At 33.9% G+C, this 26601-nt stretch overlaps 1 protein-coding gene across 2 annotated transcripts in view; it reads right to left on the bottom strand.

The window, feature by feature from the left end:
• The window catches only part of ZMYM2 (zinc finger MYM-type containing 2), an 80314-nt gene that overhangs the window by 39651 nt on the left and 14062 nt on the right, over positions 1-26601 (bottom strand). Inside the window, exons 5-8 of one of the 2 annotated variants that reach the window (XM_070942845.1) lie at positions 20564-20849; positions 18554-18719; positions 17137-17349; positions 9992-10145 (exon numbers count right to left, since the gene is read on the bottom strand). In XM_070942845.1, coding sequence (XP_070798946.1) covers positions 10083-10145; positions 17137-17349; positions 18554-18719; positions 20564-20849 — 728 coding nt within the window. In that variant the 3' untranslated portion in view covers positions 9992-10082. Of the gene's footprint in view, positions 1-9991; positions 10146-17136; positions 17350-18553; positions 18720-20563; positions 20850-26601 lie in introns of those variants that run through there. The other variant, XM_070942846.1, reaches the window with a different exon arrangement.

Below are 26601 nucleotides of genomic sequence, written 5' to 3' on the forward strand. Positions count from 1 at the left end.
TCCATTAATCTCAGCTGGTTGGAAGGTACTATACAGGAGAAAGTTGTTTTAAAGAAAAATCCCCAATATTGACGTACTAAAATACATTCCAATATTAGGGCTATCAAAGATTACATTGCTTATAGATAGCAAACAAAAGAAATTAATTCTATTAAATGGATATAACTATAGGATTATTTGGAAAGGACGTTTAAAGGATATGTCTGAAACCTTCCGTATAGATAACAGACAAAAGAATGCTTCAGAGCAATAACAGGAAACAATTACTCATAATAGTCAATGTAGGATCATTATCTTTGGGCCTACAAATGGGGAGATCTAGGTTTTAGTCCATTCTCAGCATCAAAGCTCTATGAATGACTTTGGCCAGCCATTTAGGCTCAGCCCAACTTACTTTTCAGGGTTATTGTTGTGAGGAGAAATACTATCTCAAGCTTCTGAATAAAAGGCAAGAGTTGATTAACAGGAATCTAATTAAGAAAGCCTAGGGCTTGCTTTGCTTCATTCTTCTTTAAACACTACCCTGTCTGTTTTACAACTTAAGTTGCCAAGACTCTATTTAATTTAATCTGTTTATAAAAATCAATTCATTTTCCTTTAAGATTAGCTTCTTTTCTGAACATGGTTTTTGGTTAATAAAAAATTTAGCTAAGGGCATCTATAATGTAACTGCATGACTGTGACAGTCTAATACAGTGATGGCGAACCTTGTTGGCACCGAGTGCCAAAAAGGTTGCACGGAAACGTTAGGCGCGCTTGTTGGGGTAGCGTTCTGGAAAAGGTGAACTTCTGGATTCTAGCGCGCACGCACACCCAACGATCAGCTGGCCAGTGCACATGCACAGGCCAGTTTTTGGCACTGCCGCACGCGTGAAGGGATCGCACTCTGGAAAAGCCTAACTTCCAGGTACTAGCACGCATGCACATCCAACGATCAGCTGGCCGGTGCGCATGCGTACACTGGTTTTCAACACTGCCGCACACGGGAAGGACAGCTGATCATCGCGTGCACATGCGTGCCAGAAACCCGGAAGACAAACAGCCAAGGCAGTGCATGCCGGGCAACATGGCATTGCGTGCCACTTTGGGCACGCGTGTTATAGATTTGCCATCACAGGTCTAATAAAAGCCTTCACTGGCAGCTGATACATCAAAATACACTGTTGATTTATAAAGAGTACCTTAAAAGGTGGGAGGTCTGATGATTTTTAATGAAGTAAAACCTTACAACGGTAAGGAATAGTATTTTATAAATTAAAAACTGATAAATCTGCATTTCCAGATATTCTTCAGATCCTTTGTGTGGTTGAAATTTCTGCATTCACTGTGTAATGCAATTCAACCTATCAATACATTGGGAAACTTTTCTGAAGGGGGAAGTATAGGTATATAAAAGATGATTTTTGTCTGTGGTCTTTCATGATGTATAAACCCAACTGACTATAGCTTAATTGACAAAGCAGAACATAACTTGGCATAGCCTTCCTCGATTTTGTAGAAGTATTGATTCATGCTGGCTGGGGATGTAGTTCAAAACATCTAGGGTGAAACAGGTTGGGAATGACTGGCTTTGCATGTTATGAGAATACAGCCGAGGAATGAAGGGTCATTCTTTCAAAGTGCTTTTGAATCAATCTTTTCTACCTCTGGGATACAGGAGTAAAATTTTATATCTTAAGATCTGCAAAGCAAAATGAAAACCATCCCTTTTTTTTGCAAATGTGGATGATGGAAGAATGATGGAATTTAGTCACCACAGAGTGGAAACAACTGGACAGTAGAATCTTGGGATTTATTTATCATCATAACTTCTTTATCGTACTGAGTTCTGCATCTGTGCTGAAAAAACACTTGGGGACTAAAGAATGGAGATTTTTAATGGGAAGTAGAAACTTCATCGTTTATTTCCTAAATAGTATTACTCTCTTTTCAACCTTTTACAACTGCCACCTGATTGGAGCATTTGACATGTTTTTTTTTTCTGAGAACAGCTTAGGATACTTAAATTTTTTTTTCATTGTGTTGCTCGGAATGAAAATTCAAAGGACTTCCCGTTAAACCTAGCTGTTCTCTGCAAGATCATTGGCTTTCAAAACACCATTTTGTACATGTATATGTATACACAGTGAAAATAAACCAATTCCCTTTCTCATGTTCTGCATTTTTTGTTGAGCAAGATAAGATTTGGGATTTTTGCAGGAAAAAGTACTGCTGTTAGCTCTTTTGATGATTCTGAAGCTACCCCTTTAGTCTTTGTATAGCCTAGACCCGTGGTGCCGAACCTATGGTACGCGTGCCATAGGTGACACGCAGCATCCTCTCTGTGGGCACGTGAGCCGTCGCCCCAGTTCAGCTCCACTGCACATGCACACTCGCCTCCCGCCAGCCAGCTGGTAGTTGGGTCTGTGCCGCGCATGCACGGGTTGTGTGAGGGGCCCCCGCATGCACCTATGTGCGGGGGCCGGGGTGCATGAGCAGGGGCCGTGCGCACGCTTTGGGCACTTGGTCCGGAAAAGGTTAGCCATCACTGGTCTAGACTTCTGATAAGTTGTTCATCTCCACAGTTCACCTTCCAAATTAGAAGATTACAGGTAGTCCTTGATTTACAACAGTTTGTTTAGTGACTGTTTAAAGTTATAGTAGCACTGAAAAGGTAACTTATGACCTTTATGACTTATGAAGATGTTTTGTAAAGATGATTTTTCACACTTATGACCATAGCAGAATCCCCATGGTAACACGATTAACCTTTTGCAAAATTCTGAAAGCAAAGTCAATGGGGAAGCCAGATTTACATAACAACCATGTTTCTAATTTAACAACTGGAATGATTCACTTAACAACTGTGGCAGGAAAGGTTGTAAAATGGGGCAAAAATGTCTCACTTAGCAATATAAATTGGGGGCTAAATTGTGGTTTAAGTAGAGGACTATCTGTACTAACCGTTAACCAAACCTTAAAACCTAATTCAGTATTGAAATCTCCAGATTGTTGAGAAACTATCAATGGTTAATTTGACCATCCCTGCTTTAGGATCACCAATGTTGATCCAGTTTGCAAGATCATGTATTTACTAATTCAGATCTATGAAAACTTTGAAATTCTTCTCAAGATCAGCAACAAACTAATTACACGGCCAACAATTTTTTTTAACATGGACTATAATGAGTGTTCTACACTGATTTTTTCAAGCTGAGTTTTAAAGAAAGAAATCAGTTCTTTTCTATCAGGTTTAGTTTTCTTGTGACCCCATCATTATTCTGTTCAATTAGAGTGTTAACTATATTTATGTGAATCATTGAACAACATCTAGTTATTATTATACTCTAACATAAATAAGCTCAAGTCAAAGGCGGACAACTTGCTGAGAACAGTTTGGGCATGTCTAGACATGAGCCCAGTCTCTCAAACAGAGAGCAATTTCTTATCAGAAACTGGTACCAGAGCTCAGTGAAACAACTTAAATGTTTGTCTTCTGTAGTCAAATTAAACATGATACAAATCATGTAATACTTTCTGCTATGTGTAGCCAGTTATTATATAAATCTCAGAAATGAAACCTTCATCACTCATCCAAAAAACTGCCAAAACCTATGAATTTTGGTTATAAAGTGGACGACCAAGCTAAAAACTGGATGCCAGACTGTTGCTGGGTTACAAGCGTTAGACTTCTAGCAGGATAGTTAAAGAGTTCATGCCATAGGCCATTTGCCATTCCTGTTGTTTGGATGGAGCCCAAAAGACTATCGGACTGTTATTTTAAGTGCAATGATGATGAATTGAATTAATTATTTTCCCCAAGAAAATGGTTTTGTGAAGATGATTGGTTATGGAAGTTCTTGGCTATGAATACAATATGTGCAGGTGACTTCTCAAAAGTTAATTCGAACGCTATCTTTTCACAGAAATAAATTACCATATGTATTGTTAGCCCATATTGCTAACATTTAAGAATTGTAGAACATGAAACTACTTTTGAAAAGATCGTCTAAAAAATACAAATGAAATAAATGTGGAGATATGATAGTCACTGCACTTAAGCTTGGCCTACACCTGCATACAAAAAGCAGTCATTTTGTTGTGAATGGGACAGTACGAACACACAAAAAAATACTGCATTCACAAATGGCCAAAATGTACTTCACTTGCTTGTTCCAGCAAAAAAAAATATGATAAAAGGTCCATTTGTTGACCCTGAAAAGGTTTTCCTTCCTCTTTTGCACATTGAACTTTGACTTATGAAAAACATTGTTACTGTATAAAACAGGAAGTGGTTTCATGTCTTTGAGGATAAAACAGGAAGTGGTTTCATGTCTTTGAGGATCAAATTTCCCAGGATTTCTGATGCTAAATTAAGAAAACATTTCTATAGATCCAGAGATAAGAAAACTGATACTAGGATGTTAAAAATGATGAAAAGTTAAGCGAAACTGAAAAATCTGCCTGGCAATCATTCAAAAACAGTATAAAAATCTTCTGGAAATCATAAGATAGGAAACTGTCCTAAAACAGTGACCTCTTAAAAGTTGTACCAAGCCATGGGATGGGACACGTCATTGAAAATTCATGTCTTCGACTTTTCCCCAGTCTTCAGAGTATTCAGTGATGAACACATTGAACAATTTCATTGGAACATTTCAAAAATAGGAAAGTGGTACCAAGGCGAGTCCATATTTGGCTGACTAATGCTGGACCCTTAGGAGAGATATTCCTGAAGTGCAATTCCTGACGTGAAATTCAGCAGAAAACCGAACACTGCTTTTTTTTTAAAAGGCCAATCTCTGTGCTTTTAACTGAGTTGTGAATATAGGTTATTACCAAACTAAGTGGTGTATTGCTCAGAAACATTGCCTAATAGAGAATCTTGAAAACATTCAAATTCAGCACAAAAGATATTTCAAGATTAATCACTTTCAGTTTGTGGAACACATTTTTTTTTTGCTCCAGTATTATAAATTTTGATGTATTTATTTGTTTGTTTGTTTGTCCAATTTATATGCCGCCCTTCTCCATAGAATCAGGGCGGCTTACAATGCATTATAGCAATAGCCCATAAATATACTTTTATGTATATACCTGCTTATTAGGGCTTTCGCACCCCCCCAAACAGTGTTGTTCTATACAAAGCTGGCTTATTGTCCCCACAATCCAGGTCCTCAATTTACCTACCTCGAAAGGATGGAAGGCTGAGTCAACCTTGAGCCTGGTGAGATTTGAACTCGCACTAATTGCAGGCAGCTGGCAGCTAAGTGCTAGCACTTAACATCACTTAGTCTGCTGCACCATCGAGTCCTTGTGTTCAACCTTTTCCAATACTTTTCACGTTGTATAGGGTTTCCCTAAAATCTTGTTCACTTTAAGAAACTTATCACTGGTTCTTGTGTACAAATGATCATTAAATACAGCCTCACTTGTCTCCTCCTCTCCCCCTCCCATGGGCTAGGGTGACTGAGAGGCCTTGAAACCCAAAGTATAAACAAACTAATAAATAAGCAAACATTTTCCTTGATTCAAACCTCAAAACCAGGTATAGAGCTCAACCTGACAGTGGTTGCACTCAGATATAAGCCATTTTAGTGGCAATGGTATAGGTCGATAAGTCTTTAAAGAATTCCTAGACTAGACACTGCATAAAACCTTTTCTGCCTATCTGAAAGTCTATCACTAGGGACTTGGGTTATTATATCTATAAAATAATCCAATTACAAGAACCTTAGGAATGTTCTCGTATCCCAACTAACTGAGTTACCGAGCAATCCTATTTCCTGTTATGTGAATGACAGAATCTGACATCACAGAAATGGCTTAAGTCCTGAAAACAGGTTAATTATCTAGCTGAACTTCATACGAAAAGGAAGCATTTTCTTTCTTGCTGCACATAGTGATCTTCCGTTTAGAGCTTTCTGTACTATTTTCTCATGTTGACAACTCAAAATTTACTATTTCTTCTAAAAATCTACTTCATATACATATTTCAATTACTTACAGAGTCAGGACTTTTTCAACATATAGTGAAGTGAGTTTGTGAATTCATTCTCATCAGTAAGACTAAAGACTGCAGTAGCACTTATCAATTGTACTTTTTGTTCTTAGGGGAAAATCTTCAAACTATTAGTTAATAACTTGTTCAAATTGCAAGATTGAAGTGACTGGGTTCATTATCTTCAGTAAGTAGTATAGCATTAAAACAGAAGAAGCAAGGTTCTGAGAGAGCAAATTCAAAAAATCTTGTAACATGCAGTTCCAAACATATGCTGGGTCTTAATTAAGAACTGTTGATGAAATGTGATTCAGAAACTGAAGATAAGATTGTTTGATTAAATGTATCCAGACTTGAAACAGTAGCAGAGTAACAGAAATGGGAAATGTATAAATGTCATGAACAATTTTCAACAGAAGACCATTAAATTTATTCCAAATATTATATTCAAAAAAAAGTGATACAAGATGTTTTATTGTTGGTATATTATTTCTAAAATGAATTATTCTTTAAACACTGCTGAAAATGTAATGAGGTCTATCACTTTTTTTTGCATTTCATGGCAATGCTGTAAAGCTAAATAATTTTTGGAAATGATCAATATTAGAATTAAACAAATAAAGTACCATTTCAAAGTATATTTTGTTAAATTTTACTGAACTATATATTCTTTCAAGTATACCGAATATTTATATATGTTAACTTCTGAAAGGATATTCATATGCTCATTAATGAAAATGACTGCTTATTTCCATCTTGAAAGAATGGTGAACTAAGTTGGGGTAGTATGTTTCATTTGAGAATAGTGTTGTATCTTAAAATATAAATATGATGTAGAATTCAGTTCTAACTGAAAACCATTCCTGGACCACAATTTATCACAATGGTTTGTGTACTTTATCCAACATTTGGCTTTCCTATAGTTTGTTTAGGATGATAGTCCTATAGTTCCTATTACTATTTCAATTTATACTGGTTAACCATGTATTTTTTGTTATAGTTTGTGATTTTTTATTTTTTTAATACATTATTATACATTCAGTAGTTAATAACTTATTGGGAAGCTATATTCTCCATAGTATTTTATTTTATACTTATTTATATATTCTTTTATAACTTTTCTCTTGCAATTTTATTTCTGTTCGTTTTCTCTAAAATGTTTAATTTTTGAAAAAACAAAACCTTTGACTATCAAATTTCAGATTACTTACCTCAAGGTGATGCTTCTAGTGGCAATCCCATTTAATCATCAACTTCTGAACTGCATGCACTTAAGAATGGACTCACCATAATTTACATTTTATCAAGACATCATTCTGTGACAATACAGTTTTGCTCCCAAAGGTAAACTCTATATGTTCCACTTTTAGGGCTAAACTTCTCTCTTCCATTTGCTCTTTATGTAGACTACACTATGCTGCTTTGCCTCTTGCAAACAGGTAGTCCTCGACTTATGAAAATAATTGAGCCCAACATTTCTGTTGCTAAGCAAGACTGATGGGGTTTTAATTTTTAACTTGTTAGTCTTAATTGCACTTTTAACTGTTAAATTATGAGATTTGGATTTAATTTCTTTTTAACTTTTTCATTAGATGTTTTTTACTGTTGTGAGTTCGGCTGGAGATAGGGCGGCATATAAATCTCAATAATAATAATAATAATAATAATAATAATAATAATAATAATAATAATAATAATAATAGTTTTGCCTCATTTTACAACTTTTTTTTACCACAGTTGTTAAGTGAATCATAAATACATGCTAGTTGCCAAGTGTTCAATTTTTTATCAGGTGACTACGGATGCTGAAACAGTTGTAAGCGTGAAAAATAAAGTCATAAGTCACTTTTTTCAGTGCCATTCTAACTTTGGATTGTCAATAAAGGAATGGCTGTAAGTTGAGGACTACCTGTAGTTTATCTATATCATAAACTACTGCTCAAAAGCTCTCTTGCTGACCTAACTACTATTTTCAAGTATTCAGCTAAAGTCCCAGCACAGGGTATTCGTATTCTTGCTTCTCTACAATAATAATCTGTAGAAGAAATGACAAATGTTGTAAAAAATTATAAAAGGCAACCAAGCTAAAGGAAAAGCAAAGGGGCTAAGTACAGAAATATATTCATATATCAATTTCTCCACTGCATATTGAGCGACTATTTTGACCTAGTCTACACCCTGCACCAATTACAGCTTCATGCACTGTGTGAGCTAGCACGGTTTTTAGAAGTGGTGAATACACTTTAATTATTGTAGTTTCTGAGAGTCTTGATAGTATTTGCTTTTGCAAATCAACAAAGAATAGATATTTTAAAAGAACTTGTGATCACTAAAGGAAAAAAATAAGTAAGTTTTTATTATGGAGGTTTGGTAAGATGACTAACAGCTGCAATATAAAATTAGCATTCACAATTTATAAAAACTGCAAAACCTGTTTTTTAACATGATTATTTATCTCCCTGATTGTGAGTAAAGATGAACGCATAGGAACTTACTCACATGCTGTTACATGTTAAGAGATTACCAAGCAGTTAGTTTTTTCCCCTCTGAATTTTAGGGAACTTGGCTGAAATTGTTTGCTTTTTATATAATTGCCTGATATGTTTTCTATTTTTCAGAATGTACTGCATGTGTGTTTATGTGCTCCAAAGCAAATGAGCTTCTTTGACTTGGAATGTCAGCCAGTGTTATGTATTATAACAATAAAAAAAAATAACTTTCAACTAAGGAACAGTACATTTAAATATTATAGGCCATTAAATAGTTGATTATCAAATTACCATTGTTTATAAAAATTAAGTTTCATCCTAACTCTCTTGTAGGATTTTATGAGGATAAAAGAGTTCAAGGGGTAGAAACACTTTGCTATAAATTTTGTGGATGAAGAACTAAATGAGTAAGTAAATATATTTGACACATTGCAAATATCAGACAAAGTCTGTTTAACTTTCAAGATGCAGGCACGATAGCTTTAAACAACTTTATGTTCAAATAAATACACTAATGTTAACCGATATGGAGCAAAACATTTTCCCTCATGAAAGGGGCTTTATTGAAACTTCATGTTTACTCAGACACAATATTCTGTCTTATGCAAAAAAAAAGATCAGCAGTGGTAGAAAAATCAGAGAAACAAAAACTGAGTGGTTTAAAAAGGGTAATGTGTAAATAAATCTTACGTAATATTGTAAATCAAGTTTTCAATCTTGAGACAGGAGTATGTATATACATCAAGCTATTTCTTTTCAGGGCAAGCAACATTATATAGACAGAGTTAAGAAGTACTAAGCCAAAGAAATTAGAGGCATGAAATCAGAAAAGATAATCTAACTAAATATAGTTTAAACCAGCATATTCAATACACTTCTCCATATCTTTTATCACATCCATACAAATTCACATTCTTTAAATTTCTCTTGTTTTCAAGTATCCATTAATTTCACCCAATCACAACTTCTTTGGCATTCCTCTCCACCTTATTTACTTTTCCTTCATCTATGTATTTATTCTTATTCTGTCTAACCAATTCAACATTTCTTTTGTAATGATCAGCATTCAATCATTCTTGATCCTAATTCTTTTTTCACCAGGCACAGTTCTTAAAAGTAGTTCATTCCCATTCCATTCTACTAACTTTTATCTCTTCCTTGATATAATCAATTCTCCCCTTCCATATAAAAAAATGACAAAACCATACTTTCTTAAAGAAAGCACTTCCTTCTTTCAGCAAACATATATTTCTTACAAGTCTCCCTCCACCTACTACCAAGATTTGCCCATCTATATTAAAAATTGTAATACACAAATTAATTTTCTTGCTCAATTTTTGTTGATGTATAACTTGTGATTTAGTCACTATATTCCCCTTGTGAAACAATTACCTCAATATACATTTTTATAAAATATGATCATATGATTATAAAAATGAATGTTACCTACAATGCAGTCCAAAAGTATTCAGACCCCCTTTACTCAGTACCACATAATGACAAAGTGAGACAGAATTTTAGAAATGTCTGTAAATTTATTAAAAAGAAAAAAACCTGAAATATCACATTAGCATAAGTATTCAGACCCTTTGCAACAACACTCGAAATTTTGCTCAGGTGCCTCCCAGTTCTCTTGACCGTTGCTGACATGTTTCTACACCTTGATTGAAGTCTACCTGTGGCAAATCAAATTGATTGGACATGATTTGGAATGGCACACACTTCTCTATAGAAGGCCTCAAAGCTGACAATGCATACTTTAGCAGAGCAAAAGCCATGAGGTCAAAGGAACTGCCTGCAGAGCTCAGAGACAGGAATATTGCAAGGCACAAATCTGGGGAAGGCTACAATAAAATTTCTACTGCACTTAAGGTTCCTAAGAGCACAGTGCCCTCCATAATTCTCAAATGGAAGAAGTTTGGCACAACCAGGACTCATCCAAGAGCTGGTTGCCTGGTCAAACTGAGCAATTGGGGGACACGGGCCTTAGTAAGAGAGGTGACTAAGAAGCCGATTTGTCACTTTGATTGAGTTCCAGAGATCCTGTGTGGATATGTGACAGCCCTCCACTGATCTGGGCTTTATGGCATAGTGGCTAGGCAGAAGTCTTTCCTCAGCGCAAAACACATGAAAACCCGTTTGGCATTTGCAAAAAAGGCACCAAAGGACTCTCAGACTGTGACTTGAACCCTATTGGACATCTCTGGAAGGGCCTGAAAATGGATGTCCACTTGCCATCCAACCTGACTGAGCAAGTAAGAATGGCAGAAAATCCCTCAATCCAGGTGTATAAAGCTTGTCGTGTCATACCCAAAAAAACTCGAGGCTGTAATTGCTGCCAAAGTGAAGAGTCTGAATACTTATGCCAATGTGATTTTTTTTCTTTTTAATAAATTTACAGACATTTCTAAACTTCTGTTTTCATTTTCTCATTATGGGGTACTGAATGTAGATTAATGAGAAAAAAATGAATTTCAACAACTGTAGAATCAGGCTGCAGCATAACAAAACTGACAAAAATGAAGGGGGTCTGAATACTTTCTAAATACACTGTCCTCATTGGAGTATATCAAATATATTTGAATATTCTTTCAGATTTTTCTATGGTACAAATTCCTTTGCTCAAACTCAAGTCAGTTTTATTGCTTCACACTTGCCATCTACTTTTCCTTGCCCCTCAGAAAGCAAGACAGATTTGTGCAAACATCAAAAGAGCAGCAAAGAAAATAAGAAATATCAATAAGAGAAAGCAAGCAGGTAAGCTAGAAGAAGCAGCCAAAAACGATAATTATGACCTACCTAGCAGTTTATGTAATAGTCATTTTCCATTTATGGTTCATGAGCTGTATGAAGCATAAAACTGTGAAGGTGCCAGGGAACCAGAAAAACTATTACATTATCTTCTCCTAATAGCCTGAAGTTATTGTCAGAAGAACAGGAATTATACACATTCTTTTAGAATTATGAATAAAATGTTTCAGAAGAATAGTAGACTTTTACCCTTCTCAAATGATATCAGTATCACAACACGAAAGGAATATTATTGTATTTATAATTATATTTTTAAAAACAAAATAATTCTTCCTTAAAGGAACATTGCCATTTATAGAAGAATATATACTGCTCTTCTTTACAGGACATTTTCTGAATTTTTATCAACTCTTTTGTTCAACTTTATAAAAGTCATCTGTTCCTTTCCCGATTAAAAATTTCAGCTTTGGAAAGAACACCTCCTGGTTCCACAAATTTGCCTTTTGGATCCCCAAAAGTGTTGTATACTTATTTGAAAGATAATGAATTCTGAATTTCATATATATGTTTTATTTTAGCTAAAAGATAAAGATCTGTCCAGATCCTTATCTAACCAGATCTAACTCCAATCAGTATTAGACAAGATCAAGTACCATCTAAATTCTAATAAATCATAATTTAACTCTATATTTGATATTTTCTAATTTATCTAAGCATACATTTAATTATAAATTAATTTAATATACCAACATGATGATTTTAGGATCAAATCAAATTATGCAAAATATTATTACCATATTTTTTGTTTAAACAAAACTTTTTGTTTAAAAATCTATTTTTGTTTCTATTATTTTTCAACATGTCTTTTCCAAAACAGTGAGAAAAAAATGTTCACATCAACATTTCCCCAAATTTTTATTGGTATTAATATTTGTTTTACAAGGATCATGAACGCTTCAGCATGTAAATAATAAAATTATATATATTTCATTCCAAGTTAGACCAGTAATCCATCAGCTTGCCAACAAATTATTAAAAACTATGTTCTCGAATCTATAATGTCTTTTTTATTCACATGTATAACTTATGTATTCTAAGTATTATGTAAAATATGTTTCCTGAATTATGAAAATGTATTTAAGCAGACATGCATACTCACTATATTGCCCATAGTTGCTAAAGACTTGCCATACTAAAACATAGAGTATATGATTTATGAAGTACTATCATATTCCATAGCTTTTGGAGGAGCTACAAAATTCAAATAATGAATAAAATAAATATGGCTACAAAAATGTTTCAGTATCATTTCCACATTTCTTTTTTTTCCCCTCCATCCCAAAGTTTATCCATTTTAACATTGGAAAGATTTATAGTCAGGCAAACTTTTACCAGGAGTTCTAGTCTATCTTTGGGGTAGAAGCACTCAAAGGATGCTTACTGTAAAAGTACTACAATATGGTACGTTTCTAAAAAAATCAACAAATTAAATTGTTAAATGTAACCACTAAACAATTTAAACAAAACTTGACTAAGAAAAATGTCCTAAAAACCAAAAGGAAAAGGAGCTGAGCACAATTTTTAAAGGAATTCATTCAGTACAGTATCCAATATTAATACCTAGTAAAGTAAGGGTGCCTATATTGCTTTTTCTCAAAGATTCCTAGATTTTGTCCTGGACTTTCAAAACTGTTCATAGGAAGGATACTTAGTAAGTCTAACTTCACTGATAAAATAGGACGAAGTAACCAAACATATATCTGCCAATTTTTTTTCCTGTCTACGCAAATCTTGCCTTAAATAAAACATTTAGCCCTAACATTAACCAATATTTTTGGTGCCATTTTGGCTTCATTATAATCAATTCAGATAAAAATACCTGGCCAATTGAATTCCTGGTATAATAAATTTAAGTTCTTTATATTATTTCAATTTTTTAAAAGAACAGCATTTTCTTTTAAATCAGGGGTGTCAAACTCGTGCTGTCACGGCGGCATGTGCTATATCGTGACTTTTTTCCCCTTTGCTAAACCGGGCGTGGTCGTGGCCAGCACGATGCATCCGGCCCACGGGTTTGACAGCCCTGTTTTAAATAGATAATTAAATTTAAAATAAATCTCTGCAATTTCATTTACATGTATTTGTTACTATAGTAACTTTAGATGTTCATTTTAAAAATAAACCACCCTCCAACCAATCTCTGTTCTCATGATCGCTGCTGTGTCCCTGTCGTCATTTGATTATGATCCTGGCACTAGGTACTCGGCTTGCAATTACAGGTAGTTCTCAATTTATGACCACAATTGAATCCAACATTTCTGTTGCTAAGTGAATCATTTATTAAGTGAATGTTTCCCCATTTTACTACCTTTCTTACCACAGTTAAGTGAATCACTGCAGTTGTTAAATTAGTTGCAAGGTTGTTAGCTGAATCTGGCTTCCCCATTGACTTTGCTTGCAAGAAAGTAGCAAAAGGTGATCATATGATCTCAGGACACTGCATCCATCTTAAATGAATCAGTTGCCAAGAATCCAGATTTTGATCACATGACCATAGAGATGTTGCAACTGACGGACATGTGAAAAATGGTCATAGGTAACTTTTTTCATTGCCTTTGTAACTTTGAACGATCACTAAATGAACTGTTGTAAGTCGAGGACTACTTGTATGATGTTGCCGCATCCTGTAGTCACATGACTGCCATTTGCACCCTTCTTTGTCTGCTTCTTACAAGCAAGTCTGATCGGAGATTGCAAATGGAATGTCTTTGCTTAATGACCCATGATTGAATGTCACTACATGACATTGCGCTTACAACTACATCACTTAGTAATGGAAATTCTGGTCCAAATTGCCAATGTTAAATGAGGACTACCCGTAAGTAATTATTTCCCTTTTCAAATTCTTAAACTAGAGTTGATACCCTCATTTATTCAGTGAACAATAACTACGACAAAGGGGAAAAAAGGAAGTTCTAGTTCCCTCAAAAACTAGAATCAGCCAACTATCAAAATGCACATTTCTAAATTGGATGGCCTAATGCTTAAATTGGATGGACTGATGCTTATAAAGTTGGTCCTTGAGACCATACTAAATCTTTGGTCATTTCTCAGAAAAATTAAATTAAAACTCAACTCCTTTTGGCATTTCAGTATGGCTTCACAGAAAAACAGAGAAATACCTTATTTGGTCTACAACTCTACGGTGTCATTGAGAAAATGGTCAATGATATGTAGTGTGTACAATCCCACTGGCTAAAAAGCAGTGCTGCCCTTACTTCTCATACATTCCTGTATAACCATGTCAAATGCAGAATGAAGTATGCTTTAGTTTGCAAACATCTGAGCATTTTTCTCACATGGCAATCATAATACAAGAAAACCTGATAGTCCAAAAAGAATAAACAATCTAGAACAGTGGTTTGGAAAGCTATTCTTAAAGCTAACAAGAATGAAACTGAACAAGACCAAAGTGAGTTGGAACTCAAGCAATTACTTCAAAAAAAGTAATTTGTAAAAATGTATTTATTAACAAATATTAAGTAGGAACAAATATCGTGAGTATCAGTTCTAATTTTTCTTACTACATAAATATCAAATATTTGTGCATCTATTTAATACAACTTTTATAAAAGCAAAAGGCAAAATCAGCATTTTTATAGCTTACTGTATTTAGGAGAAATTTCAACTAATTTTCAAGATAAAGCCCAAAATTTTGAAACAATCATATAGCCCTGTAATGGCACTCTGTTATTCTATTACTGAAAACCTCTCAATATTTAAACATTTTTTAACAATGTTTTTAACTGTAACTAATGATATGTTGAGTTTTAAATCAAACACCTATGCAATTAACATTTTTATATAAAATTTCAGCTCATATTAAAACTTATGCAAAATACTACGTAAATCTAAGTGTACTAAGATTTTATCCTACATCCTACATAAAGATAATTTAAGTTTAGCCACAAGAGCCACTGATTTATTAAATGATTCTAAACTAAATTATTTGAAGCTAACAGATTTTCATGTATAGAGAGATAAAAGAATAATATATGTATCTCCACAAAATATTATTAATACACTATAATGCTCACTTGTTTCGTTGGGGCATGTCAGAAGCATATAAAATCAACTACATGCCTAAATATAACTGCAATGGGAATTCATGACTTTCTCGTATGGTAAGATCCAACAGTTGCTTATAGTGAAATATAGAAATTTTACTCATTAGAATTGCTTCTGAGAATAAGCAACAATAAAGGAAAGTAAGCCTACTATATTTCACTATAAGACATACAACCCTACTGCACTGCAATGGTAAAATATATTATCCACTGAAGTCAAAAAGCACCAGAAAAAAGTTACTGTAACAGTGCTTAATGACAACTGAATACAATGATTTATTATCTTTCCATTTTACAGATACTGAAATCATTTATCCCACTACCACTAAACTATTTTATGTGTTATTTAAACTATTTTATGTGTTATTCTATCCCATATAACTTCCAAATATAGATCCCAAAGTTAAAAAAAAAAAATCAAGGATTCAAATACTAATTTAGAATGGCCTCTACACATATGACCTCACTCTTCTGAAAACATATGGGATAATATGGTAAAATAGCATGAAGTATCTATACAGGTGAAAAAAATGTACAAGTCACAATAAACTGAGATACAGAGTTATCATTTAACCACATTTCATGTTCATGTTGGAATTTCTGCAATGCATGTTATTCTTGTATCTTTTGGGTTCCTTCATGAAATCTTATTCAAGGCTTCTCCAAGTTTCTCCGTGGCTTCTCTGTATGCCTATCATTTTTAGTATCTTGGATAACCTATTTTGCCCCTTTTGTTTTGCTGTGTAATAAAACAACAAGGCCTGTGTTATGTTTCTAAAAGTGCTGGTTGCATATTATCAAAAATATAAGCAGCATCTCAACATTTCGAACAGGATAAATTAAAACAGAAATTCTAGGGTATTTTCTCTCACTATAATGTATCTTTAGAAGACTAGTTAAAGGTTTTTATTTAAAAAAAACATAGAAAATCCCTCATTTAAAATAGGATCTTCTAAAAAGTATCTTGCAAAAACATTGTACAAGCCTAAAGTTCAAAGGTTACACTCAATGCAAAAGGAAGTTTCTGTTACAGAAACTTTCCTGACCTCCAAGAATCTGTGCTTCCAGAGAAGAATCTTCTGAGGATCAGAAAATACTTTGGAAAGAACTGGGATACAGGGAAGCAGGAAAAACTGGATGGAATAACCTCAGGCTACTGAAACTAATCCCCCGCCCGCCCGAGATGTAAAAACAGAAATATATCACCCTAAACTTGAGAAAACAAAAACACTAAGAGTGTAAGTGTACCTATATTGTTGGAAATTATTGGTTATGTTGTCTAGAGAGCCTGCTGTAGAAATTTAGTTGTGACAATTTAGCTTCATAGTTACAGATGAACTATCCACAGAAAAGGGGTCACATTCAAAATAATAATTGCATCTGGAAAAAGTCAACAACTGTTTCTCTTTCAAGATCCTTGGTGACACATGTGTGCAGGCAAACAAAACTTGTAGGGGTTGTTTTTTTTAATTCATTTCAAAACAACTGGGAATTTCTAAAATGAAACACATAATTTCTAGGTCATGATAAAAAAATGAAACCTCATTTACTGTGAATAAGAGAATGCTATAGAACAGTGTTTTACTGTAAAAAGCAAAACAATACTTTATAAATCCAAGCGAAAAGAACTTATGAAAATACTACTCCAATCAGTAGTCACAACATTTTGTCTTCATACTTTAGCAAACATGCTTCTAAATTAACAACAAAAAGCACAACTCTTGACTGTAATGATACAATCTAACTGAAGATTTTGCAAGTGTTACATAAAAATAAATGTAGAAGTTACCTGTTTATATTCACTAACACAGCTTTGGCAACAGAATCTTTTCGGCTCTCCATCAACCATAAGAATATTGTTTGCTGCACCTTTACTTGGAAGGTATTCTCCACAATGCTCACAACAATTCATGATTAAGCCATTTGCCATTCGATATCGATTGAAGCAGTGATCACTACACAACTTATGAGTCATGTTTTTAAAGCTAACTTCATGGCGTATCTAAAAGCAAAAATTTAGTTTTATATGAAGATCTACTTTTATTTTAATTATGAATTTCAAGCATAACTTTAGGTTAATTGTTTAAGCAACCTTGGAATCTGCCATTTCAGAAATTGAAACTTGCACTGCCATTTAAAATATAGATGTTAGACACTTTAGCTGTATACAAAATACATAACAATTTTTAAAAAATCCTTATGTTAAAAAGGAGGTTGCACAGTTCTAACCTTCTGTTATAAAGATTATAATGACAAAGGACATGCTGCTTTATCATCCCTATATTCAGTCTCTACAGAAATTAAATAGACCTGTAATTATTGGTTTAAAAAAATGTTACACAAAATTACATAAATTAATGATGTTCACAGATGTTAAGAAAAGTGAGTTTAAAAAAAAAACACAAATGTAAGAATGCCCTTAAATTTCAATGTCCAAACATAAAGCTAATTTGCTTTCTCAACCTCTGCTTGTCCTAATAGTCCTACTCCATAACAGTTTATTTTCTTTGGACAGCAAGCAATTAGCACAGCTTTGGTATACAACTGATTTTCTTCCCTCTGAAAAATAGACCATGCATTCTTGCAGATACAGAATAGAGTGTGAGTGTGTGTGTGTGTGTGTGTGTGTGTGTGTGTGTGTGCATGTGTTGTGCGTGCATGCGCGCCACATGCTGGGACTGCATGCTCAAATGTTCTAATTAAGAAATTTTTAAAACATTTTTAAAACAAATCTGAAGGGGAAAGGCTTAGTAGATGTACACAGGAGAATTTCCAAAGACCAGTATGGTGCTTTACTCATTCAGCTATAGAACTTTTATGTCTTCTTAGTATGAGTATTTGTCAAGCGATGAACGTGATACATCAAATAAAATTTAATCTACCGTTAGCAGGGAACCTTAACTAAATAATCCAGTTTTTCTCTAAACCAGTGGTTCTCAATCTGTGGGTCAGGACCCCTCTAGGGGTCGAACGATCCTTTCACAGGGGTCGCCTAAGACCATCAGAAAACACATATTTTCAATGGTTTTAGGAATAATTTTATGGTTGGGGGTCACCACAACATGAGGAACTGTATTAAAGGGTCGTGGCATTAGGAAGGTTGAGAACTACTGCTCTAAACAATGATATAATTATATCGATAGTTTCTTAAGCAACTCAAATAAAACTGATTTTAGGAAAAAATTAGTGAAAAATAGCAAACAAACCTCAGTTAGTTTACCACAGATAGTGCATCTTGATTTATTTAAGATTCCTTTTGAGGGATTCTGTTTGTCTTCATAGAAAGACAGACATGATGTACTGCAAAACTCCTGGAAAGATTCACTTGAATCAACCTGAGCAACAATGGTTCCTTTCATTGTTGTTATGTCTCTGAAAAACAAAATGATTATGTCTCAGTACTTCAGCAACCATTGTATGTTTTTTTTTATTTTCAGAAATTTCAGTTCTTTCAAAAAAACCCCTATCAGATCTTTATGAATGTAATACTCAATCTCACCAGAAGATAGTGTAACTCAGGGGTGGGTTCTACTTACCTTTACTACCGGTCCGCATTGCACCTACGTGCTTCACTCGCACGCACGTTCTTCTGTGCATGTGCAGAAGCTTCTGCACATGCGCAGATCACCTATGATGATGTCCGGGTCAGTGAACGGAGCCTCCTGCCGGTTTTACTACCAGTTCTTGCGAACTGGTCCGAACAGGGGTCAACCCACCACTGGTGGAACTTCCTAACAAGAGTCCCTGTTTCTATTTTTAATGAAAAAGCAATTAAAAAGCACTATAAAGAAGTGACAGAGGAAAACAAATATAATTGGTCAAATACTAAGTAATTTCTATCATCCTGCTTTTATTAAGCTTTTAATAGGTTTATCTTCTTGTACTGATGTAACAAGATATAAACCCCAACAACCTTCTTCCTCCAACCCTATTTATTCCCTTTCATGCTATTAATTGGATAGCATGTACTGGATAATGGGGAGCTAAGCCCTGGTGGCGGGAAACTCAGGGTGAGAGCTCCTGCTGCTTCCGCAATGCTGGAATAGTCAAGAAGCTGAAAACGATGAATATAACCTTATCCTATCCAAGAGTGGAATTCCAGATGTCCCAACTGTCCAAAGACGTCTCTCTAGGGCAAGACTGAGTTGAAACTGGAGTCAGAGGGACAGGTACCTGGGCGTGGCTTCAAGTTTACACTCAGTCTCTGGGCAGAAAGGACATCATAGAACCCATTCTTGGACACTCCCACTATCACACTGTATGTTTTGTTACCAACTTTTGAACTGATACACTGACAATTCTTGATTATGACTGACATCAAAAAAAGATGGGAACATTGCTTTTGAGATCGAGACATTGGAAAAGGAACGTGTTCTTTCAGCCAGTTTTTCATTTCACAATGTTTTACAAATAATATTATGTTTATTATTTTTAATTAGTAATCAGAAAACAATGATAGAATGAGATAAATTAAGAGATAAAAATGGTGACCTAATAAATGCCACTACAAACAACATTCCTTTATGCTTTTCCTATTTATTGCTGATAAACACCAAAAATCAAAAGATCTTGCTTTTCTATTTATATGTATTAAATAGATAAAGGTCAAAGACTGAACATCTATAAGCTTATATAAAGCCCAACTTTCTATAACCACTTAGTTGTTTTATTTTAAATCTGAATGCATTACAATTATTACAGCAGTTTTAAATAAGAATTAATCTAATATATCACTTATTGATATAGATAGCTATAGAAATAAAATAAATAACTTCCAATATGATCATTAGTTTACTATAGACATTTATCACAAAAAATCTAGGTTACTTCAATCATTATGCAAACCAATTTCCATTTAGAATATGTGAGTTTTTTCTCCCTTTTTTTATTTAAAACAGGGTACTTTTGGCTTATGCACTTATGCTTATGTCTACATTCACTATTAATTTTAATTCCCACCAAATGTCAGAACAGACAATAGCAATTACAGCAAATTATTACTAACCAATAACAAACTTAACTAAGCCTTCTTAATCATTCTTAATCTTTGCCCAGGACTATATTACTATGCAAACAAATGATGAAAGAACATAAAGAAAAATATCTCAGTTGTCTCTTAAATAATAAAATGGATTTCACAGAGTTATTAGAACAATTAACAGCACTATAGCAGCACACATTAATAAATGTGATCAAGAAATAAGAAAAATCCTTACTTTTTGCACATAACACAGAGTTTCTTTGGAGCTGGTTTATGTGAAAATGATGAAAGGCAAGTAGTAGAACAAAAAAGATGAACAGATCCTTTCCGCTGATATGCAGTCTGGCCCTTCTGCAAAGGCTTTTTGCAATTAGCGCATGTAACTTTAACCTGTTTTGAAGGTTGCTGTTGTGCAGGTGGTTGGAAGACTTGTTTGGGAAGAGATGCCACAGGGGATAAGGAATCTACACCTGGTTGCTTCTGATTCCTTGGAAATGAAGCTGACTGAGATATCCAGGAATCTTAAAAATACAAAATGAAGAAACTGGAAGTTAAGTAAACAGCTTTAGGAAGTTTACAATGGCAATAAACTGGCATTAATCTGCAGTAAAGCACAGTATTGCATTGCTAGTGCAGGTAAAAACTACAGAAATTGTTTAACTGTTGAACAGTGAATTGAACTGCAGTAATTTTTATATAGCCCTATTTTTTAAAAAAAATACTTAGCCAAATTGCAATGGAAAATTATAAACTCTGGTACCTTTGAGCATATTACTGTTTAAATCAACTTTTCAAAAACTTTTAAAATATGAATTGTTCCTATGAAGTTCTTGTCCAAATTTAACATACTACAAAGTTAAACAATGACATTAGTTTTGACAATGGCCTGAGAAAATAAGGGCAACATGGGAATGATTTATTGGTCATGTAAAACAAACATCTTCCAAGCCTTAGTTTAAGAAAAAGGATAAAGGTTTACATTTTAATTTCAATAATTGAAATAAGGGCTGTCAATTTCCCAATAAGTTTCAAGTTTGTCTACTTCCCTAGTGTCTTACCACATCTTACAAAGGAATAATTAGTATCTGAAAAGCATCTTATATTGTTTACATTCCGTGTCTGTATTATATACAAGTAATGAATACTTACCTTGAGTAGCAGCAGAGGATTTTAAACTACAAATCAAATTATTATTTTTATTTTAACTTGAACATACTTTCCATAATTCAGTGTTAGCTATCTGCTTTTGGGAATACCTTTTGACTTGAGGTACATTTTTTATATCTCTGCAACTGCAGTTCATGTTAACATGTGTAGCATGTTAATTTCATTCTCATTTATGTAACTTAATAACTGAGTCCCATCAATTTTGAGTTTAGTCAAATATTTTGTAGGCAGGTTAACAGAGTACTGATATTACCATTGAGATGGTACATATATAAAGAATATTCATTTTCTTGAGATTTTTTTAATGTTGATTTACGCATGTAGCACTGTGTATGCTCTTACATTAATATTACTCATATAGTTAAAAAAACATCAATACCTCCCTTTTTATTTTTGTAACTATCAGCTATTAGTATATGGAAGCAAAAGTATCAGGAAAATGAAAACAATTTCTTTTGGTGGGCTTCACTTGAACAGATAACAAAAAAATAAAATAAAAAAAAATAACCCAAAGCCTATATAAGCTAGATAAACTTCAAGTGTTCTCTTTGGCATATATATTTACAGTACTTTTCAAAGTGAGATGGATAGCATATAAATTTACCAAATAAATAAATATATCCAAAGAATAGGGTATAAAAATGTGAAATAATTTAAAAGGCCTTTTTTTTTTTTTTTCTTTTCTTTTGGTTGAAGACAGTATGAAGATAACTTTTTGGATAACAGTTGATGACAACAAACTTATTTTCTCTTGGGAATTCATTGTAATGTTCCAAAAATATTACACAATCATATTGTTGACTAATTTTTTTACAATCTGATTAATCGGCAACACTTATATAAATTACTACCTTGCCTATCTGAGATAAGAAACTATTGAATGGAAGCTGATCTGAAGTTCTCATTGATGGCCAGGAGACTCAAAACATTTCCAGTTCTATTCTGACAGAACACTTGAACTGTCCTGAATTTTGTTCCAACAGAACACAACCTAAAACTTAAAACATTTAGGCAAAACTTTTCAACTGGTGCAGTTTTGTTGTGTGAGCTAGAACACTGTCTATTTGATACATATCCCTTTTATTAACCATATCCACAACTCCAATCTCTAGCTTTCAAGGTTATTTTTATCTTCTATGAAAAACCATTGCTTTGGCAGCATTTTCTGCCATTGATTACATTCCAGAAATTTTGGTTCCTGTATTCAGTATTGCACTTTCTCGCATAACAATTGATAATGCAGTCAAATTCTATTCATGTGACAAAAATACAGTTCTATTTTCATCTTTTTAACTTCTAGTAATGATCAACTCAGTAACATCACATCTTCAGTGATGTTTTCACAAATTATTTTGCTATATTTGCAAAACGATCAAACAATCATGCAAAAAAGTAATGCAGATATCATACACCTGTCCTAAAGAATGTTATTTAAAAGCTAGTGATGCTCATGAAACATTGGAAAGTTTCTATGTGAATGCACTGAAAAAAAAATACACGTGTGAAAACTGCATTTTTTCCTATGGTTTCTGAAGTTGATAACTGTAGACATGAACCCACATTAGGCAAAGTAAATAGAATAGAATAACGGAGTTGGAAGGGATCTTGGAGGTCTTCTAGTCCAACCCTCTGCTTAGGCAGGAAACCCTACACCACTTCAGAAAAATGGTTATCCAATATCTTCTTAAAAACTTCCAGTGTTGGAGTATTCACAACTTCTGGAGGCAAGTTGTTCCACTGATTAATTGTCCTAACTGTCAGGAAATTTCTCCTTAGGTTGCTTCTCTCCTTGATTAGTTTCCATCCATTGCTTCTTGTCCTGCCCTCAGGTGCTTTGGAGAATAGCTTGACTCCTTCTTTGTGGCAGCCCCTGAGATATTGGAACACTGCTATCATGTCACCCCCTAGTCCTTCTTTTCATTAAACTAGACATATCCAAATGTTATCACATATCTACAGTTTTTGGCACACTGAGGTCTCTATTTTGTGCACATGCAAAAATTAACATCCAATCTCTACCCCCAATTATTCCTGGCATCTTCATTATTCTGACCTTAATGCTTCCTTCATGTTTACTTCCATCACACTGAAAATGAGGACGCGCACAGCAGAGGAAAGTGGCAAATGTTGCTCAAAGCTGAGATCCTACTGATGGGAAATGCATTGGAAAAGGAAGTATATGACCTTCAACAATTGATGGAGAATAGCATCAAGCTCAAAAATTAGCCGGAACCTTCACTGCAACCCTGTAAGTGTACTATTAGGGTTTGCAAAACAACACTAAGCAAAGCATTATCAATAGCCCCTTTGAGAATGTAGCTACAACTGCTATAGGTGCAATCATCAAAACATGACAGTTATTTCCACAGCTTTGAGGAGAAGTGCTCCAATGCTTTATTCTTATTTTGTATTTTTAATTCTGGTAAAGATCCAATTTTCTTCTTTTTCCTTGTATCTTTTTGAGATAAGTGAGGTTTCACGATCTGTAACTGCATGGTATGGATTGTAATCATGCTTTATAAAACCAGGCCTGATATGAACCCCAGGTAAGAGAGAATGCTAAGAGGTAACAATAATGGTAGCTTATGCTACAGAGCAGGGAAACCCTTATCAATATGCTGGCTGTGATTCAAAGTATTTCAGAGAAGAATCAGATACACGGCAGGCATTTAACACATATATGACTATATCAAAATACATGTAGCTCTCACAAAGGAATGTAGAAATTGTCAGGAAGCACATCAAAACCCAAGTGTTACAAACAGGGTGCATTTGATTTAAATCAAGTCTATTTAAATCACGATTTAAATCACTAGTAAAAAATTATGATTTTAAAAATCATAATTTTTAAAAAGCAACTGTCATCTCTGTCCCATAGCGGCTTCTCCTCTGACCTGCTGTTAACTCAACAAGTCCCAATATTGCAGAATATACAGCCTCCTGCTACGTAACTAAACTCCATTTCATGCTGAATAAACTAAATTATTAATATATCTTAAATAGAAAACTATCTTTAGATAATTTTTACTTCAAAAGCATTTTATTAAAATAAATTTAATTTAAAAAAATCTGATTTAAATTTTTTTAATTTAAAAAAAATCATAGATTTTTATCCACCCTAGATATGAACAGTTCAATACTGAAAATTCAGCCATTAGTGAACAAGATTACTAATTAAATAGAGACACTGCTATGCTTAGTACATGGATATAAGAAATATTATTTTTTTATTTCTTAAGCTAACATTCTTTTTTTCAAGCACCACTGGTTTCCGTATAGATCTTTTTAAACCAAATATTTTCAATCATATACTTATCTCAAAATGAAGCTATAGATGTCAGATAAATGACACAAAAGCTTGCATTATAAATAGGCTTTATTTTAACAACATACAAAATCTGGAATGAGCCCCCTCCCCACTCCAAATTTAAACTGGCAATACTGCTTTTTTAAAGGGTCTTAAAGAACCAGCTCTTCAGGCCTAACAACTCTCCTTTCTGTTTCTTGCCAGGTTTGTTATGCTTGCCATCATTGTTCTTTTGTCTTGTTTTTTACATTGTTCTTCTCTGTAAACTACCCAGTCGTTAGAAGGGACACCATATAAATTTAAAAATAATTTCTTGGCTTTCCATGTAGACTATTTTTGTTATAAATAGTAAGAAATTTTATTAAACAATGGTTTATAAATAATGCAAATAAATTATTAAATTTGTATACAGCCTGACAATTTGCTAAAAGTACAACTCAAAAGTAAAACTACAAAGTACCACAATAAATTGTGCTACCACTGGACAGTAATTCAATGGCGATTAATTTGAGTGAGCACATTCCCTAATTCCCACTGCTCAATCCTACTGCAAATCTCTGCGATTGCCACTGTCACTGTTTTATATGTAAACATTTAGACAAGTATGGTTTCATTTCATGTTTATTAACAAAATTATAACTTGACAGATTTTCCCCAAATATATTTAATGCTTATTCAAATGGAAAGAATGCTGAGAATATTCAGCTTAATCTTACAGTAGATAGCCTACATAATAGTTACTGATTGTACTTCAAATTACCCAGCTAAAAAAAGAAGTTTGCAAAGCAGGTTGCCAGATTCCAATGCAATCTTTCATTCTTAAAAATGCCAGACAGTTTCTAATGGGAATTGCCAGTAAAAGTACAAAAATGTTAAGTAGGAGAACTGAGCATACCTTGGGATGCAAGGGAGGAAAAGTGTTGAGAAGTGCTCCCTTGGGAAATAAAGAATGGTTTTGCTGTTCCAGGTGCATGTGGTAATGTTCGTCTTGAGTATATTTTTATAAGACAGGCAAAATGATTGGCAAACAAATTTAATAAAGAAATAAAATAAAAAATCATCATTTTTATGCTTTGGGAAGATAAATACAGGATTGTGGTGCGTGGTGTTCAGCTTCAGTTCTACTCCTGTTAAATCAATTTCTCAGTAAACTTATCTCTCTCAAGCTTACTTTTAGAAGAGTTTAAATAATTTTCTGTTTTACAACTGAGACCCATCCAAAAAATTTTTCTTAGATTCTATGTTAAATTACTTTTCTTTTAATTTCACACTTTTGCTTTCTGCACAATATAGACATTCTTAGAAGACTTAGAAGGGATTTATAGGTCATCTAGTCTAATCCCCTGCTCAAGTAGGAGACCCTGTACCATTTCTGACAAGTGGCTGTCCAGTCTCTTCTTGAAAGCCTCCAGTGATGAAGCACCTACAACTTCTGAAGGCAAGCTGTTCCATTGGTTGATTGTTCTCACTGTCTGAAAATTTCTCCTTATTTCTAGGTTGAATCTCTCTCTGATCAGTTTCCATCCATTGTTCCTTGTCTGGTCTTCGGATGCTTTGGAAAATAGGTTGTCCCACTCTTCTCATTGACAGCTCGTCAAATATTGGAACATACTTATTCCAATATTTAACCTATATTATATAACACATAACATTGGAACATCTATCTAACTACATCCTCATGGTTGCCTTATTATAAAGGAATCCACAATACTCAAGATATTTAATTTGCTTATCAGCCCCCAAAGATAGGAATTCTTTTAAAGGCCCCAAAATTCCAGATAATTGTACTCAATAAATAT

Source organism: Pituophis catenifer, unplaced genomic scaffold (genome assembly GCF_029215685.1).
Source record: "Pituophis catenifer annectens isolate HBS135680 unplaced genomic scaffold, rPitCat1.0.hap2 SCAF_4, whole genome shotgun sequence".
Lineage (NCBI taxonomy): Eukaryota > Metazoa > Chordata > Lepidosauria > Squamata > Colubridae > Pituophis > Pituophis catenifer.